Genomic DNA, 14,908 nt, shown 5'->3' on the forward strand with positions numbered 1-14,908 from the left:
AGGCCTCCTCTGTGCAGTTCAATTTATAATTTGAAGAGCTAAGATCCTGTTTTTTTCCAGAGCTTGTTCTAATGCCCCTTCCGAAAGCTGGGCCACTGCCTTCTTCATGATGCATACATGATGAACTTTGCACATTCTTTTAAAAAACATTTCTTTTTTCTTAGGTGTCTAGGATTATGGTTATCTTTCCATTGATTAATCTCTGTCCCACACTACAAAGGGAAGCCTTGCATAAGAAGGTACATCCAATGACGCCGAGCCAGGCGCTGGCCCTGTCGCGGTGCTCCTGGGCAATCTGCCCACAGAACCTGGGTCGCGCGGCACGGCAGGACAGGCCAATCAGAAGAAGTTTGGCCCTCTGCAGTTTCCGTCCGCTCACTAGGAGGCGCTGCTGCGGCCGCCGCGGCTCCTGGGGCTGTCGCGGGCCAGGGCGGTTGGGCTGGCGGTGGACTCTCGTGGCCATGGAGTGGGGTTCGGAGTCAGGGGCCGTGAGGCGGCACCGCATCGGAGGGGAGCATCGGGACGGCCCAGCGCCGGCGCTGCAACCTGAAAGGGAGGCCGCGGCGCAGGAGTCCCTGGCGGACGCATGCGGCGGCGGCGGCGCGAGGACGCGGAAGCGGAGCGCGAAGGGAAGCGGTGGCGCGAGCCGGGGCGCGGAGACCGGACTGTCGGAGGGGCGCGCGGCGCTGGGGCTGGCGCTCTACCTGCTCGCGCTGCGGGCGCTCGTGCAGCTCTCCCTGCAGCAGCTCATGCTGCACAGGGCCGCTGGCCACAGCGGGGAGTTCAACGCGCGCCAAGCCAGGTACCGCGGCTCCTGCCTGCCTGCTGGTTTCCTTGCGGCGGTGGTACTTCACTTGTGTGCACCCACCCCTGCGGGACCGTGGGGGCTGCACGTGGGATGGGGTGGTCTTGCGCGTCCCCCTTTGTAAGTCCCATTTTATGGGACGCGGGGTTCCTGTGGCCCCCTGTTAAGCTATGGTGCCTATGCGCTTGGCCGGGAGTAATTGCGCCGGCTTTACCACCCTCTTCCTGCCTCACCTGAAGGTAGTTGGTTGTTAGCCCTACCCCGTCCTCCAGAATAACTTCACTTTTTACTAGCCTTCCTACTTTCAGGTTGAAATGAAAGATAGTGAAATTTGTGAACCTAGACCATTTCGTAAGTTCTGTTTTCAGGGAGGTATGGGAAGAAGATAATGCATTGGTCTAAGTTTTTGAGTCACAGGTTTCAAACTTGAGAGCTATGGAGGCTCTTTGTGGAATACTGTATGTTCAAAATTTTACAGTCTCAAGTTCTTAGATACCTGGAGCTTGTCCTTTGGTCCCAGGTGTGTAAAGTTTGCCTTTTTTTTTTTTTTCCTCCCCTAAATTGAAAACAAGGGACCTTTAAGTATGCTAGGAAACATGATTAAGTCAAAGGTATTGTAAGCTAAGTGTGTCAAAGTTCATAACATCATAAGCTAGCAGAATTTTCAACAGCTATTGTGTTTTAGAAGACTTTCTTTCAAAGTCCTGGAAGCTTATTTTCTTAAAGGCTTTGTGAAACACATCTCCCAACCCCCTTTTTGCCCCACTTGGAATGCAGTAAAAAGACCAAAAAATTTTGTGTTTTTTTTAGAGCTGGAGCTGGTTTGGGCCTGGACTGAAGTTATTAGGCCTTGTGTGCAAGCTAGGAGGGCTGAGTCCATTCTTCAAAAGTTTTTCTTTACTTATTTAACCTCTTGACTTAATTGTCTTTGCTCATTGGTTTCTGCTATTTAGAATGAAAACTCTAGAGTGTGACACAGTGAAGTTGTATTCTGTCCTGTCTAGCCTTCAGAATTACACCTTTTGAATAAAATCCCTGGTGTTTGTATTGACTTGATATGAGGATTGGGAGAAGTTGGGAGTGGAGTAGGTGGAGAAAACTGAAGGGGTGAACTCAGGGAAGGCAAAACAAAATGATGTAACTTGACAAGCGATTTTCACATGGTACCTGAAATAATAAAAGGCAGCCTTCTTGTTGTTTTAAATGTGAGAAGTCAAAGAACTTTTTTTGGTGTGGGGGGGATGTAGAGGAAAGGTTGCTCTACGCTAGGTGTTGATTTTAAACCTAGCACTCCTTGATGTTGTGTTTTTTGGGTTGCTTCCAGGGATTATCTTGAACACATAACATCCATTGGCCCCAGGACTACAGGAAGTGTAGAAAATGAAATTCTGACAGTGCGTTACCTTTTGGAACAGATTAAACTAATTGAAGTTCAAAGTAACAGCCTTCACAAGATTTCAGTAGATGTACAACGGCCCACAGGGTCCTTCAGCATTGACTTCTTGGGAGGGTTTACAAGCTATTATGACAACATCACCAACGTTGTGGTAAAGCTGGAACCCAGAGATGGAGCCCAGCATGCTGTCCTGGCTAACTGCCATTTTGACTCAGTGGCAAACTCACCAGGTATGTGCCTATTTTTCAGTCATTTGAAGTCATCACAGCTCAAGAAGTGTGTTAATTCCAAGCTGTTTGAGTAATTGTGGGGTACCATTTTCTTCAATAAACCTTTTTTCATTATGATGGAAGGCAAGATAATTAGAATAGTATCAGTTTAAGATTTCAGGGAGTTCCGGTTGTGGCTCAGTGCTTAATGAATCCCACTAGGAACCATGAGGTTGCGGGTTCAATCCCTGGCCTCACTCAGTGGGTTAAGGATCTGGCATTGCCGTGAACTGTGGTGTAGGATGCAGACGCTGCTCACGTCCTGCATTGCTGTGGCTGTAGTGTAGGCTGGCGGCTGTAGCTCTGATTAGACCCCTAGACTGGGACCCTCTGTATGCCGAGGGTGCAGCCCTAGAAAAAGACAAACAAAAAAAAAAAAAAAAAAAAAGAAAAAAGAGAAGATTTACCTTTCAGTGTTCTCTGAAGTGCTTTGTTTACTTAATTTTTCAATATTGGTGCCAGCAGCCCAGCAATAGGACATGGAGAGTATTTCTGCATGACTGACGAAGTCTTGTCAGCATAGAACCACTAGTGTATGTTCCTGAGTCCTGGAGTTAGGTTCTGCCATTTCAAGTATTTGCTCAGCTAGGTATTGTGCTAGGCTTTGGAGATGAAGGGATAAAGGAACAGGCCTGGTCTTCAAGGGATGCATGGTTTGGAGGCTCCCTCTCTTAGCAGTTTCTATCGGCCTGTAAAGTGAGAATTTTGGTCCACTGGGTTGCCATACTATTAGAGTACCTCATTAATCCATAACTTTCGCTCTGAAAAGACTTAAGCAAAATAGAGTATGTGATGTTTAGGACAGTACCTAACAAAATAAATATTGGCTGAATGAATGAGTGTCTTCTAAATTGAACTTCAGTTTTTTATTTTTTATTTTTATTTATTTCTTTTTAGGGCTGCACTGGAGGCATATGGAAGTTCCCAGGCTAGGGGTCGAATCAGAGCTACTGCTGACAGCCTACACCACAGCCACAGCAACTCGGGATCCGAGCTGCGTCTGTGACCTACACCACAGCTCACAGCAATGCCAGAAACTTAACCCACTGAGCAAGGCCAGGGATTGAACCCACATCCTAATGTGTACTAGTTGGGTTTATTACTGCTGAGCCACAACAGAAACTCTCTGAACTTCAGTTTTTTAAAGAGTCCTCGGGAAGACATTTTCAGTAGCTAGAGATTGTAAAGAGAGAAGACTAGAAAATAGCATTTTACAGTAAGATGGCATCTGGTTCAGTCTCATTTGATATAGGAATACACTTAGCTGATCACCACTGATCTGAGACAGGGCTGGGACTGAGTTTCCTGGCTAGTTAGTTCTTTTAACTATATTTTAAAGGAAGGAGAGTATCAGGACATACATAGTTAGTGTTCCCTTTGGCAAACTACTTAACCTCTTTTTTTCCTTAGTTTCTGATCTGTAAAATGGAGATATAATAGTACATTCCTAATGGCATTGCTTAGAGGATTAAATGAGGATTAAATACAAGTAAAGTAGTAGAATAGCAACTGGCATGAAAAATCCTTTTTTTTTTTTGTTATTAGTAGTTATTTTATGTTAATTAGTTTCAGTTTGCTTAAATGTAAACCAGGCTCAAAATGAACACCTAGAGTTATACAAAATATAAAATTTATGTGCTTGATAAAATTGCTTATATTAGGATATCTTTAATTAGCAATCTAGCCAATTGTATTTAGAAAGTAATATACTTTTTAAAAATCCATATACACTCATCTGTTTTGTAAAGTCAGAAATACCTTTGTGTGTGCTAGAGAAATTAACTCATTTGTGTCCATTCCCAACCAGTAATAAAGTTTGTGTCACTCTATGCCCACTATTATGATGCTTAAAATATAGGAAGGGATAAATTACCACCATAGTTTTTAAGAACATTATGTGATAAAGATGTGTGTACAAGTGACAGAAACAAACAGTGCCAAATATTAGAAATCACATATATGGAGTTCAGTAATGAAAGCATGGCATTTTGTGGGTCATTGAAACCCATTTTTAAGTAGAATTTTGTAAGGATGTCTATATCAACAATCTCAAGGAAATTTTTGTCGTTAATAAATAGTTAAAAGTAGTTTTAAAAACATTCATAAAATAGACCATCACTTATTTTTTTTGGTGGATGAACTAATTGAAGCATGAGTATTGTTTAAAAGTACTTCCCAGCAAGGTGTCTAGAACTTAGGAACTGATACCAGTTAGCAGTAATGTTACCCATAGAAAGGCCTTAAATATCTTCTTGGGTTTGCTGCATGGTACCAGGTTGTTGGTAGAAGAGACACAGAGTTATTCTGAGGCTGGCTTCAATTTCAGGGTTAATTATAAATGGAAAAGGACGTTTGTTAACCATCCAGCCCTTACAGATACTGTTCTCTAACTTTCCTTCACTTTCTTAAAGGTATCTGACCCTTCTCTAGGTCTGTTCTCAGACACCAAAACCATTAAAACAAAGGAAGATAAAAGGGTGGTTTAACTTTTAATCAACCATACCTAGATGGATATCTTTAAACTTCCATTTCTCTTCCTTTGAATAAGGAAAAATTTTATTGCTTGCTTTTTATCTCAATCTCAAAATTAAAAAACTATTTCATTTGGTTTTTAAAAGGTGCTACTTTTTACTGATAGCTACATGTACTTACTGCTTGATGGTAATAAGATAATTATTACTTTGTTTCATTTTGTTTAAAATAGAATCCAGCAGTCACTACCAGGACAGGTAAAACAAATAAGCAGTTTCTTCTCAAGTAGGAATGGGGCCTGGAATTTAACAGCACCAAAACAAGCATTTTAGCTGACTGCAGAGCCTTCCTTAATGTTTGCAAAGAGAAGGAAAAACTAACATTGAGTGCCTACCACATGCTAGGCACTGTGCGTTACCTTGTAATCCTCACAATACACCTGTGAAGTAGTATCATTAATTTGCCCTCTAGACTAGGAAATAGTAGGGTAAAGAGGCAGAGCCAGAATTTACATCCATGCCTTCTTGCTGTACCCACACTAAGCTCTGTAGCACGCTGCCTCCCAGTCTGTAAACCCAGAAAGGCTATCGCCTGGGTTATTACTGTGCCTATTTACTTTAATTGTTCTTTAAGCTTTTTATTATGGAGGGAGTTCCCATCGTGGCACAGCAGAAACGAATCCGACTAGGAACCATGAGGTTTGATCCCTGGCGTCGCTCAGTGGGTTGAGGATCCGGTGTTGCCCAGAGCTCTGATGTAGGTCGCAGATGCAGCTCAGATCTGGCGTTCTTTGGCCGTGGCGTAGGCCAGCAGCTACAACTCTGATTGGACCCCAGCCTGGGAACCTCCATATGCCGCGGGTGCAGCCCTAATAAGACAAAAAACAAAACAAAACCAAAAACAATGAAAAAACTTTATTACGGAAAATCTCACATATATACAAAAAGAGAACAGTTTAATGAACCTCAGTGTACCTGTCATCCTGGCTCAACAGTTGGATCTTGTCTCTTCTCTACCCCTATCCATTTTGACTAGTTTGAAGCAGATTTCAGCTGTATCAGTTTCTCCCTAAGTATTTGGGTCTATATCACTAAAAGATAAGAACTTTTTTTTTCGGATATGTTCATAATACCATGAATTACTTCACTGAAGAAACTTACCGGTATCCCTTAATATCATCGAATATCCAGACAGTTCCTTTTATTACCTGTCATAGTACTTTAAAAAAGTCTAGGTATTAAAATCATTTTGGGGTGGGTGATTGGCCACACCTGTGGCATGTGGAAGTTCCCAGGGCAGGAACTGAATCTGCACCATAGCAGTGACCTGAGCTGCTGCAGTGATAATGCCAGATCCTTAACCTGCTTTGCGTCAAGGACATTCCCACTAAAGTTATTTTTATAATCACCTTTAATTAATATGTAAGGTTTCTGAATCAAAAGGTTAAGTGATTTGATGAGGTCTTCTGCTTTATCAGTTCTGGGACCAGGGATACAACTTAGGTCATTGGTCTCCTTCCCTGTGTCTTATTAGGTTATGTGTCTTCTTGTATTTTTCACCGTATGATTCCCTTAGAGAACCTTTCAAAAAATACTATACTTTCCAAACTGACCCCTCTATAAGTGTGGAGTGATCTGTGTTTTATGATTTTGGCAGGAAAACAGGAAAGAAGTGGGTGGCAGTTTGAGGTGACACAGGAAACTGAACACCAGAAGTGAGAATACTCCAGAGGATGTAGAATAAAGAATAAAACAAGTTGCTTTGGGTGCTGAGAATGCCAGTTTTCTGTGTAGCTTTAGGTTCCCCTCTGGTTGATTAGTCAGCAAATATTAATTGAGCAACTGCTGTGAGCCAGGTATGGTTCTAGATACTGAGAGTAAATCATCAACCAAACCAAACCAAAGATTCCTGCCCTCATTGAATTTCTGCTGGTAGGTGTAATTGTCACCTGATAGTGACAGGGCTGTGCTATATTCACCTATTGTGATGCCATAGTGGGTGGTCCTGTAAAGGGGTTTTGTTTTGTTTTTTGTCTTTTTAGGGCCACACCTGCGGCATATGGAAGTTCCCAGGCTGAGGGTTGAACCAGCCTACACCACAGCCATAGCAATGCAGGATCTGAGCTGTATCTGCATCCTACACCACAGCTCACAGCAACGAAGGATCCTAAACCCACTGAGCGAGGCCAGGGATCAAACCTGTGTCCTCATGGATACTAGTCAGGTTCATTACCTCTTAGCCATAAGGGGAACTCCAGTAAAGATTTTAAAGTCTGAGAAACAGATCTGTTTTTTTCTGATTTAAAGGTGCCAGCGATGATGCAGTGAGCTGTTCAGTGATGCTGGAAGTCCTTCGTGTCCTGTCAAAATCTTCAGAAGCCTTACATCATGCTATCATATTTCTCTTTAATGGTGCTGAGGAAAATGTCTTGCAAGTGAGATTTTACTGTTTTAAATACTAGGCTTGAGTAATAGTGGTAATGAGAATAATAGTAATAGTAACACTTAGGCATTTTGATTATTCATATGAATAGTATCATAAAAGGACATGCAGAAGAAATACTGTACTGGACAGTACTTTAAAAAATTTACAGCCACTTATGTACGCATGTTTAATATTTGAAAAACCAACACCGAACAGGTCATCTTGTTAGTGTTTTATTCATAAAAACGCTCTGTGATGGTACAGTTGCTCGCCTCCAGTTGTCTTTGACCCAAGAGTTTCAGAGCTCTTGTCCCTCTTCTTCTATTGTTCTCTTCTGTTGCACAGGCTCACACTTAATAAAGATGATGTTTGGCTCCACTCATGGAAATCAGGCTGTCTTCTGTGTTGAGTGACTTTCCGGTGAGCAGACTGCACACAACGATGAGGCAGAGAGAGAAAGAGAGAAATAGATAGATGTTTTTATATCTTGCCATTGAAATAAATGATTGTTTTGTTTTCCTCTTCTTCCCCTCATCAGCATAGATGTTCTTCTGTCTTTTAAAAAAGCAAAGTGAAGACTTTAATAATATAAGATTGTTTAGCCAGTAACTGTTTTCTTTCATTCTCATACAGGCAAGTCATGGTTTTATTACTCAACACCCCTGGGCCAGCTTGATTCGTGCATTTATTAACCTGGAGGCAGCAGGTGTAGGAGGGAAAGAACTTGTGTTCCAAACAGGTGTGTGAGGCTGTGCATTGTATATTTTAATGTAATTGTTATTTTTATAAAAATGGAAATTTTTAAAATGTAAATAACCTAATGAAATGACGTTCTTTTTAAAGCATGAGGTAGTTTTAGCCTGTCTTTTTTCATTTTTTTTATTATGGTTGATTTACAGTGTTCTGTCAATTTCAGTTTTTGCTTGTCTTTTAAAGTTTGTAACAAAATAATATTAATTTGAATGTCTTACAAATCCAGTAATGTGAATCAGAGTTCAAAGCTCAGATTTGTTCAGTCAGGGGATACTGAAATCTGATGTTGGTTGTTTCATGTGTTTTCCTGCTTTGTTGGAAATTAGTGTAATGCATTTTTAACCAGAGATGTAGCATTTGCTGGAAGCTTAATAATGAGGAGTATTTCAAGGCATGAGATGGACCAGGGGAAGTAAGCTGATATGAGAACTTTTTTATTTTTAGTACCCTTCACAGACATGGTATTTTTTAAGTTATAAAGCTATGCTAAGTGCTAAGCAAAACCTAAGCCAATACCATATTTTAATATTCTCCATCCGACCTATTTTAAACTTCTACCACTCAAAATAAATGTATAATTTTTGGCCACATCCATGACATGTGGAAGTTCCTGGGCCGGGAAAAGAACACACACCACAATTGAAGCCTGTGCCGCAGTTACGGCAACGCCAGATCCTTAGCCCACCGTGCCACAAGGTAACTTTCTGTATATTTTAACTTCAGCTACATCTTCGAGCGTCTCAAGGTTATGAGTTCAGAAGCAGGGTTCTCCTTTCCTTTCAGCTCAGATCTTTCTGCTTACTCTTCATCTGACTAATGAGCAGAAACTGGTGTCTAATATCTGTAGGTATTAGTGGATGCTATGCTATTATCCATTTTCCTCTGATTCTTGGACGGCAGTCAGGACGGGAAGAACACTTGATGTAATAACCGTCAGATCAAAACCGTCAGAGAACGTCTTGCAAGCAAAGAGAACACTGCATCTTTTCTCTGGTGAAAATATCAGGGCAGGAGTGTGTTTTGTGTATTTTCCCTCCTGGAAGTGTATTATATGTTAAGTACCTTCATGTCCATGCTTTTTAATTTATTATCATAGTGCCTTGCCCCTGTACTGCCACCCAGAGAAGAACCAGTCTTAAGGTTTATCCTGTGCCTTTTCTGAATCTTTTCTGTGCATATATATTAATGCATACATTAATATATTAATATAGATACATATTCTGTGCATCTATATTAATATATTTTTCACATATATAATCCAGGGAAGTTAAAACACATTTAACTTCTAGATATATATCTGAAAAAAACCAAAAGCACTAATTTGAGAAGATACAGCCACCACAGTGTTCCTAGCAGCATTATTTACATTTGCCAAGATAGGGAAGTACCTAAGAGTCTGTCAACAGACGAATGGATAAAGACACACACACACACAGGAATACTACTCAGCCATAAAAATGATTATTTTACCATTTGCAGCAACATGAATGGACTTGGAGAGCATTATGCTAAGTGAAGTAAGTTAGACAAAGACAAATACTGTAATGATATCACTTATATGGAATCTAAAAACACAACAAACTAGTGAATACAACAAAAAAGAAGCAAACTCACAGATAATTGAGAACAAACTAGTGGTTACTATGGGGGGGCACTATAGGTTTAAGGGAGTGGGAGGTACAAACTGTTGGGTGTGAGATAGGCTCAAGGATGTATTGTATGACATGGAGAGATAGCCAATATTTTGTTATAGCTGTAAATGGAAAGTAACCTTTAAAAATTGCATTAAAAAAAAAGAAACATACTTACCTAGGCTTAGCGATATATTGAATACTCACTTTTGCTAGGTCTAATTTATGGTCCATGGGGTTTTGTTTTGTTTACTAAATGAAGACAGTTAAGAATTCTACAGTTTACATTTTTAGGTATAAGTGGATTATTTGGAAGAATATAAACAAACTGCTACTAAGAGTAACTGTTTTTTTTGGTTTTTTCTTTTTTTGTCTTTTTGTCTTTTTAGGGCTGTGCCTGCAGCATATGGAGGTTCCCAGGCTAGGGATCCAATTGGAGCTGTAGCTGCCGGCCACGGCCACAGCCACAGCAATGTGGGATCCAAGCCACATTTGCGACCTACACCACAGCTCACAGCAATGCTGGATCCCTAACCCACTGAACCAGGGTTCGAACCTGCATTCTCATGGATGCTAGTCGTGTTCATTAACCGCTGAGACACAAAGGGAACTCCCTCTGAGTCTTTGAATGCTGTTTTCCCTCTAGGTTTGGGTAGTTTGTATACTGGAAAGCTTTCTGGGTGCTTTCCTAGTATCTCTCTGACCTTCAGATGCCCTTCCTACAAAAAGACTAGCTTTCTTTTGAGATTGCTTTCAGAGAGCTAGTGTTGCTGCCACGTCTGACTGAGGGAGGATGAGGCCCCCTGGGTCTGGAGTCCTGGGGAGCACTGCCAGTCTGCCCCGTCCTCAGCTCTGCAACAGGCTCTTTATCCTGCACAGTAGCCCTTGTCCTGCCCTGGAAACATTTCAGTTAAGACAGTTTGTACTCTTTGGTGCTCCATTGTCATTTCAGAGGGGCATTCATTTGGAGAGTTTTTAGTGGCTAGAATAATCATTACTGCCTAATTTTTTAAAAGGGACAGAATGCATGAAAGAATGGCATGATTTATCAGATTAGTGGTTTATATCTGAGTCAAGTAGACTTGATTTGATCATTTTGAAGGTATTATAAAAAACATTGTTTAAAATTTAAACACATTAAAATTTAAATGCTACCATCCCTGAGTAGAAGAAAGCCCATGAACAAAGGGCTCATGGAATGCTTTTTATCTCTTGTGAAAAATATCAGTGACCTTGTAATCTTACCACCCAGAGCAAACTGGTGTTACAGTTTAGTCTCTACCCTTCTGGAATTTCGTTTCTATTTATATTTATGTATATATATATATATAAAAGTTATATACATATATACACATGTATGTGTGTGTGTATATGTATGTATATAACTTCTTTTTTTTCCCAAAAATAGGATCATAACTCTGCTATTTTATAACCTGCTTGAGATTCCATTCTTTTTTGTTGTTTTTGTTTTATTATTATTATTTTTGGTCTTTATAGGACTGTACCCACAGCATATGGAGGTTACCAGGCTAGGGGTCAAATCTGAGCTGTAGCTACTTGCCTATACCACAGCTCACAGCAATGTCAGCTCCTTAACGTACTGAGTGAGGCCAGGGATTGAACCTCTCTCCTCTTGGATACTAATCACATTTCCCCGGAGCCATGATGGGAACTCCCCTTTTTGTTTTTAATTATGGTTTTATTGAGATATAATCCACATACCCAACGATTTACCCATTTAAAGTGTTACCTTCAGTAGATTTTTAGATACATAAAGAGTTGTGTAGCCATCACTACAATCAGTTTTAGAATCTTTTCATCACCTAGGAGAGAAATCCCATACTCATGAGTGGTCTGGATGGCTGCTTGCACTTCTTATAGTATTTTTTGAGGTTCATCCATGTTGTAGCCTGTGCCAGTACTTCATTCTTTTTTGTGGATGAATTATATTCCATTGTATGAATATCCTGCATTTCATTGATCAGCTGATGGATGTTTGGATTGTTTCCACTTTTAGGCTATTATGAATAATACTGCTATCTATAATAACTGATGTGTAAGTCTTTGGACATACATTTTCACTTCTTTTTGGTGAATTCCTAAGGATGGAATTTCTAGGTCACTTGTTAAATTTTTTGTTTTAACCTTTTTTTTTTGGCCACACCTGCAGCACGTGGAAGTTCCTAGGTCAGGAACTGAACCTGTGCCACAGAAGCAACCCAGGCTGGTACAGTGAAAGTGCCATAAGAGAACTCCATGTTTTAATTGTCTAAGAAACTGCTAAACTAAAAAAGTTTTATTTTAGCGGAAATGTAAATTCAAGCAACAATCGTAATTTTTTATATTAGATTTGCAAAAACTAAATAGAATGATAATGCCCATTTCTGATGAATTCATAGGAGCAGGCATTTTCATACACTACTGGTAACAATTGGTGCAATTTGGGGGTAGTTTGGCCATATGTATCACTTTAACAAATGTGTAGACCCTTCTGTCCAGCAGGTCTACTTGTAGGAATTTATCTTGTAGAAATAGTTGCACAGAGGCACATAGATCTGAGTACTGCATAATCTTCTTGACTTTTTTTTACCAGGAGTGAAAAATTGAAAATACGTTTCAGATCCATGCATAGGAGACTGGTTATATTAATGATGAGTTAAATATTTTTTGCCCTTCTTTCATTAATTTTCCTTCCTTGTGAATGATTTACATCATTTACACAAACAATTTTTTTTCTTCTTCTTAACGAAAACCTCTTTGACTCCCTCTCAGTTTCCCAGCTACTGCCTCATTTCTCTATTCCCATCTATTGAAAAATTCCCCCTTGCTCCTGTTCTTGCACAAGTACTAGTTATCTTTAGGCTCCCCACACCTCCACATTTCCTCTTACTAAAGTCACATTGCTAAATTCAGTGGTCAGTTTTCAGTCCTCATCTTACTTGGCTCTCATAATAATCTTTACTACTCCCAGTGTTCTTTATTTATTAGTTCCTCCTTTTTTGATTTCTTTTGGGGGTTGATGCTACCAAGTAAAGTTAGAAGGAAGTAGAGCAGAGGAAATGATTCTGTGTGTGACTGAGCTGGGTCTGCTTTTACTAGACTTCCAGGAAACTTTGACTCTGTTGTTGACACTGAGATCTGCTTCCCCTCAACATTGCACATACTCATATCCTTTGCTTTAAGAAAGATGGGGCTTATTCTTAAGGAAGAAATGAATGCACAAGAAACTAGAAGCATCATAGCATTTAGATGATGGCAGGAGAAAGATTTAGAGTGGAAATATGTCTGCCTCCCCCCCCTTCTCTGTGGTCTAGTTAAGAGCTTTCTGGGGGAGGCAGGATAGGTAGTGGTTAAGAGCACAGGCTCTGTGGTCAGCTGACCCAAGTTCAGGTCTCAGCTATAGCACATTCTAGGCTTGCAACCTTGGACAAGTCACGTGTAAATGCTCCATGTTTCTGCTCGTCATCTGTAAAATTGGCATAGTATTCATTAAGAGGTACATACTGTACCTATTTGGATTAATAATCACTGGGTAAAATCCTCAAGTCTAATTTCTTGTTTAAAGCTCCCTTTACCTTGTTTATGTCATGGAGAGTATATTACTCAGGAGCTTATCTGCCTTCCCCATCCTAGTCTTCCCAGTCTTGACCAACACTTGACCTGTGACCCCTCAGCCTCCAGTGGATCATAATTGAGAGGCTGGAATAGGGCTGGAGCATGTCAGAGGTCAGAGGCCAGGTAGCAGATATGCGAAACCCTTTCCTGCTGTTGGATCTTATGTTTTTCTCAAATATATTTTATGGTACAATGTATAAAATGAACTTAAACTTTTATCTTTAGGTGCCTTTATTTTTTTTTATTTTTATTTTTTTTTCTTTTTGCCATTTCTTGGGCTGCTCCAGCGGCATATGGAGGCTCCCAGGCTAGGGGTCTAATCAGAGCTGTAGCCACCGGCTCATGCCAGAGCCACAGCAACATGAAATCAGAGTCTCGTCTGCAACCTATACCACAGCTCATGGCAACGCTGTATCCTTAACCCACTAAGCAAGGCCAGGGATCGAACCCACAACCTCATGGTTCCTAGTCAGATTCGTTAACCACTGAGCCACGATGGAAACTCCATAGGTGTCTTTATTATAATGTGAGAAAAACACACAGCTCTGAGTGTTCAGCTTAATGAATTTTTACAGACTAAGTCATGCACCTAGACCCCAGACCAAGACTGAGAGTATGAGGGGTACTCCACAAGCCTCACCTCTGGTCCTTCTTAGTCATTCCTCCTCCAAGGTTATCCTATTCTAACTTATGTCTTGATAGATTTAATCTTGCTCTAAACCACAAAGATTTAACTTTCTATAAATTGACTCATACACTATGTTTTCTCTTGTATATGTCACTTTTTTTTCACTCAATATTATGTCGTTAAGATTCATTTGTATTGCACTGCATTCTTTTTCACTGCTGAATAATATTCTGTTGACAAGGCTATCCATTCTGCTGGTGATGTTAGATTGTTTCTAGGTTTTGGCTCTTAGGAACAGTCTTTTTTTTTTTGTCTTTTGTCTTTTTAGGGCCGCACCTGTGGCATACAGAGGTTCCCAGGCTAAGGGTCCAGTCGGAGCTGTAGCTGCTGGCCTATGCCACAGCCAAAGAACGCCAGATCTGAGCTGCATCTGCAACCTACACCATAGCTCACAGCAACGCTGGATCCTTAACCCACTGAGCGAGGCCAGGGATCGAACCTGCAACCGTCATGGTTTCTAGTTGGATTTGTTTCCACTGTGCCATGATGGGAACTCCTTAGGAATGGTCTTACATTCTTATGAAATGTCTTTTGGTGCAAATGTATGTGTATGCATATTTCTAAGTGGAACTACTGAATCATAAAATGTCCATAATTTCAGCTTTAGTAGATTCTTTTGGTAGATAAATGCTATGCTTAGATGCAGAAATCCTAAGTAAAATATTAACAAACTGAATCCAGAAATGTATGTTTATGTGTGTACATATGTATATACATATACAAAAAAAGGTAATGCTTTCCAATCAGGTTGAGCTCATATCAGGAATACAAGATTTTTTAAGTTTGAGGTGTGCAAAATAGTGACTCAGTATTTGTATATACTGCAAAGTGATCATCAAGAAGTCTAGTTAACAT

At 40.4% G+C, this 14,908-nt stretch overlaps 1 protein-coding gene across 2 annotated transcripts in view; it reads left to right on the top strand.

The window, feature by feature from the left end:
• The first annotated feature begins 380 nt into the window (after positions 1–380).
• The window catches only part of ERMP1 (endoplasmic reticulum metallopeptidase 1), a 66,512-nt gene continuing 51,984 nt past the window's right edge, over positions 381–14,908 (top strand). For both annotated transcript variants that reach the window (XM_001924217.6, XM_013993586.3), the window contains exons 1-4: positions 381–802; positions 2,130–2,431; positions 7,249–7,376; positions 8,000–8,105. In XM_001924217.6, coding sequence (XP_001924252.1) covers positions 462–802; positions 2,130–2,431; positions 7,249–7,376; positions 8,000–8,105 — 877 coding nt within the window. In that variant the 5' untranslated portion in view covers positions 381–461. The remainder of the gene's footprint in view (positions 803–2,129; positions 2,432–7,248; positions 7,377–7,999; positions 8,106–14,908) is intronic.

The sequence above is a fragment of the Sus scrofa genome, chromosome 1 (assembly GCF_054392235.1).
Source record: "Sus scrofa isolate SSC_HxYL_T2T_F1_AM1 chromosome 1, Sscrofa_HxYL_maternal_Yorkshire_Landrace_v2.0, whole genome shotgun sequence".
In the NCBI taxonomy this organism is placed as follows: domain Eukaryota; kingdom Metazoa; phylum Chordata; class Mammalia; order Artiodactyla; family Suidae; genus Sus; species Sus scrofa.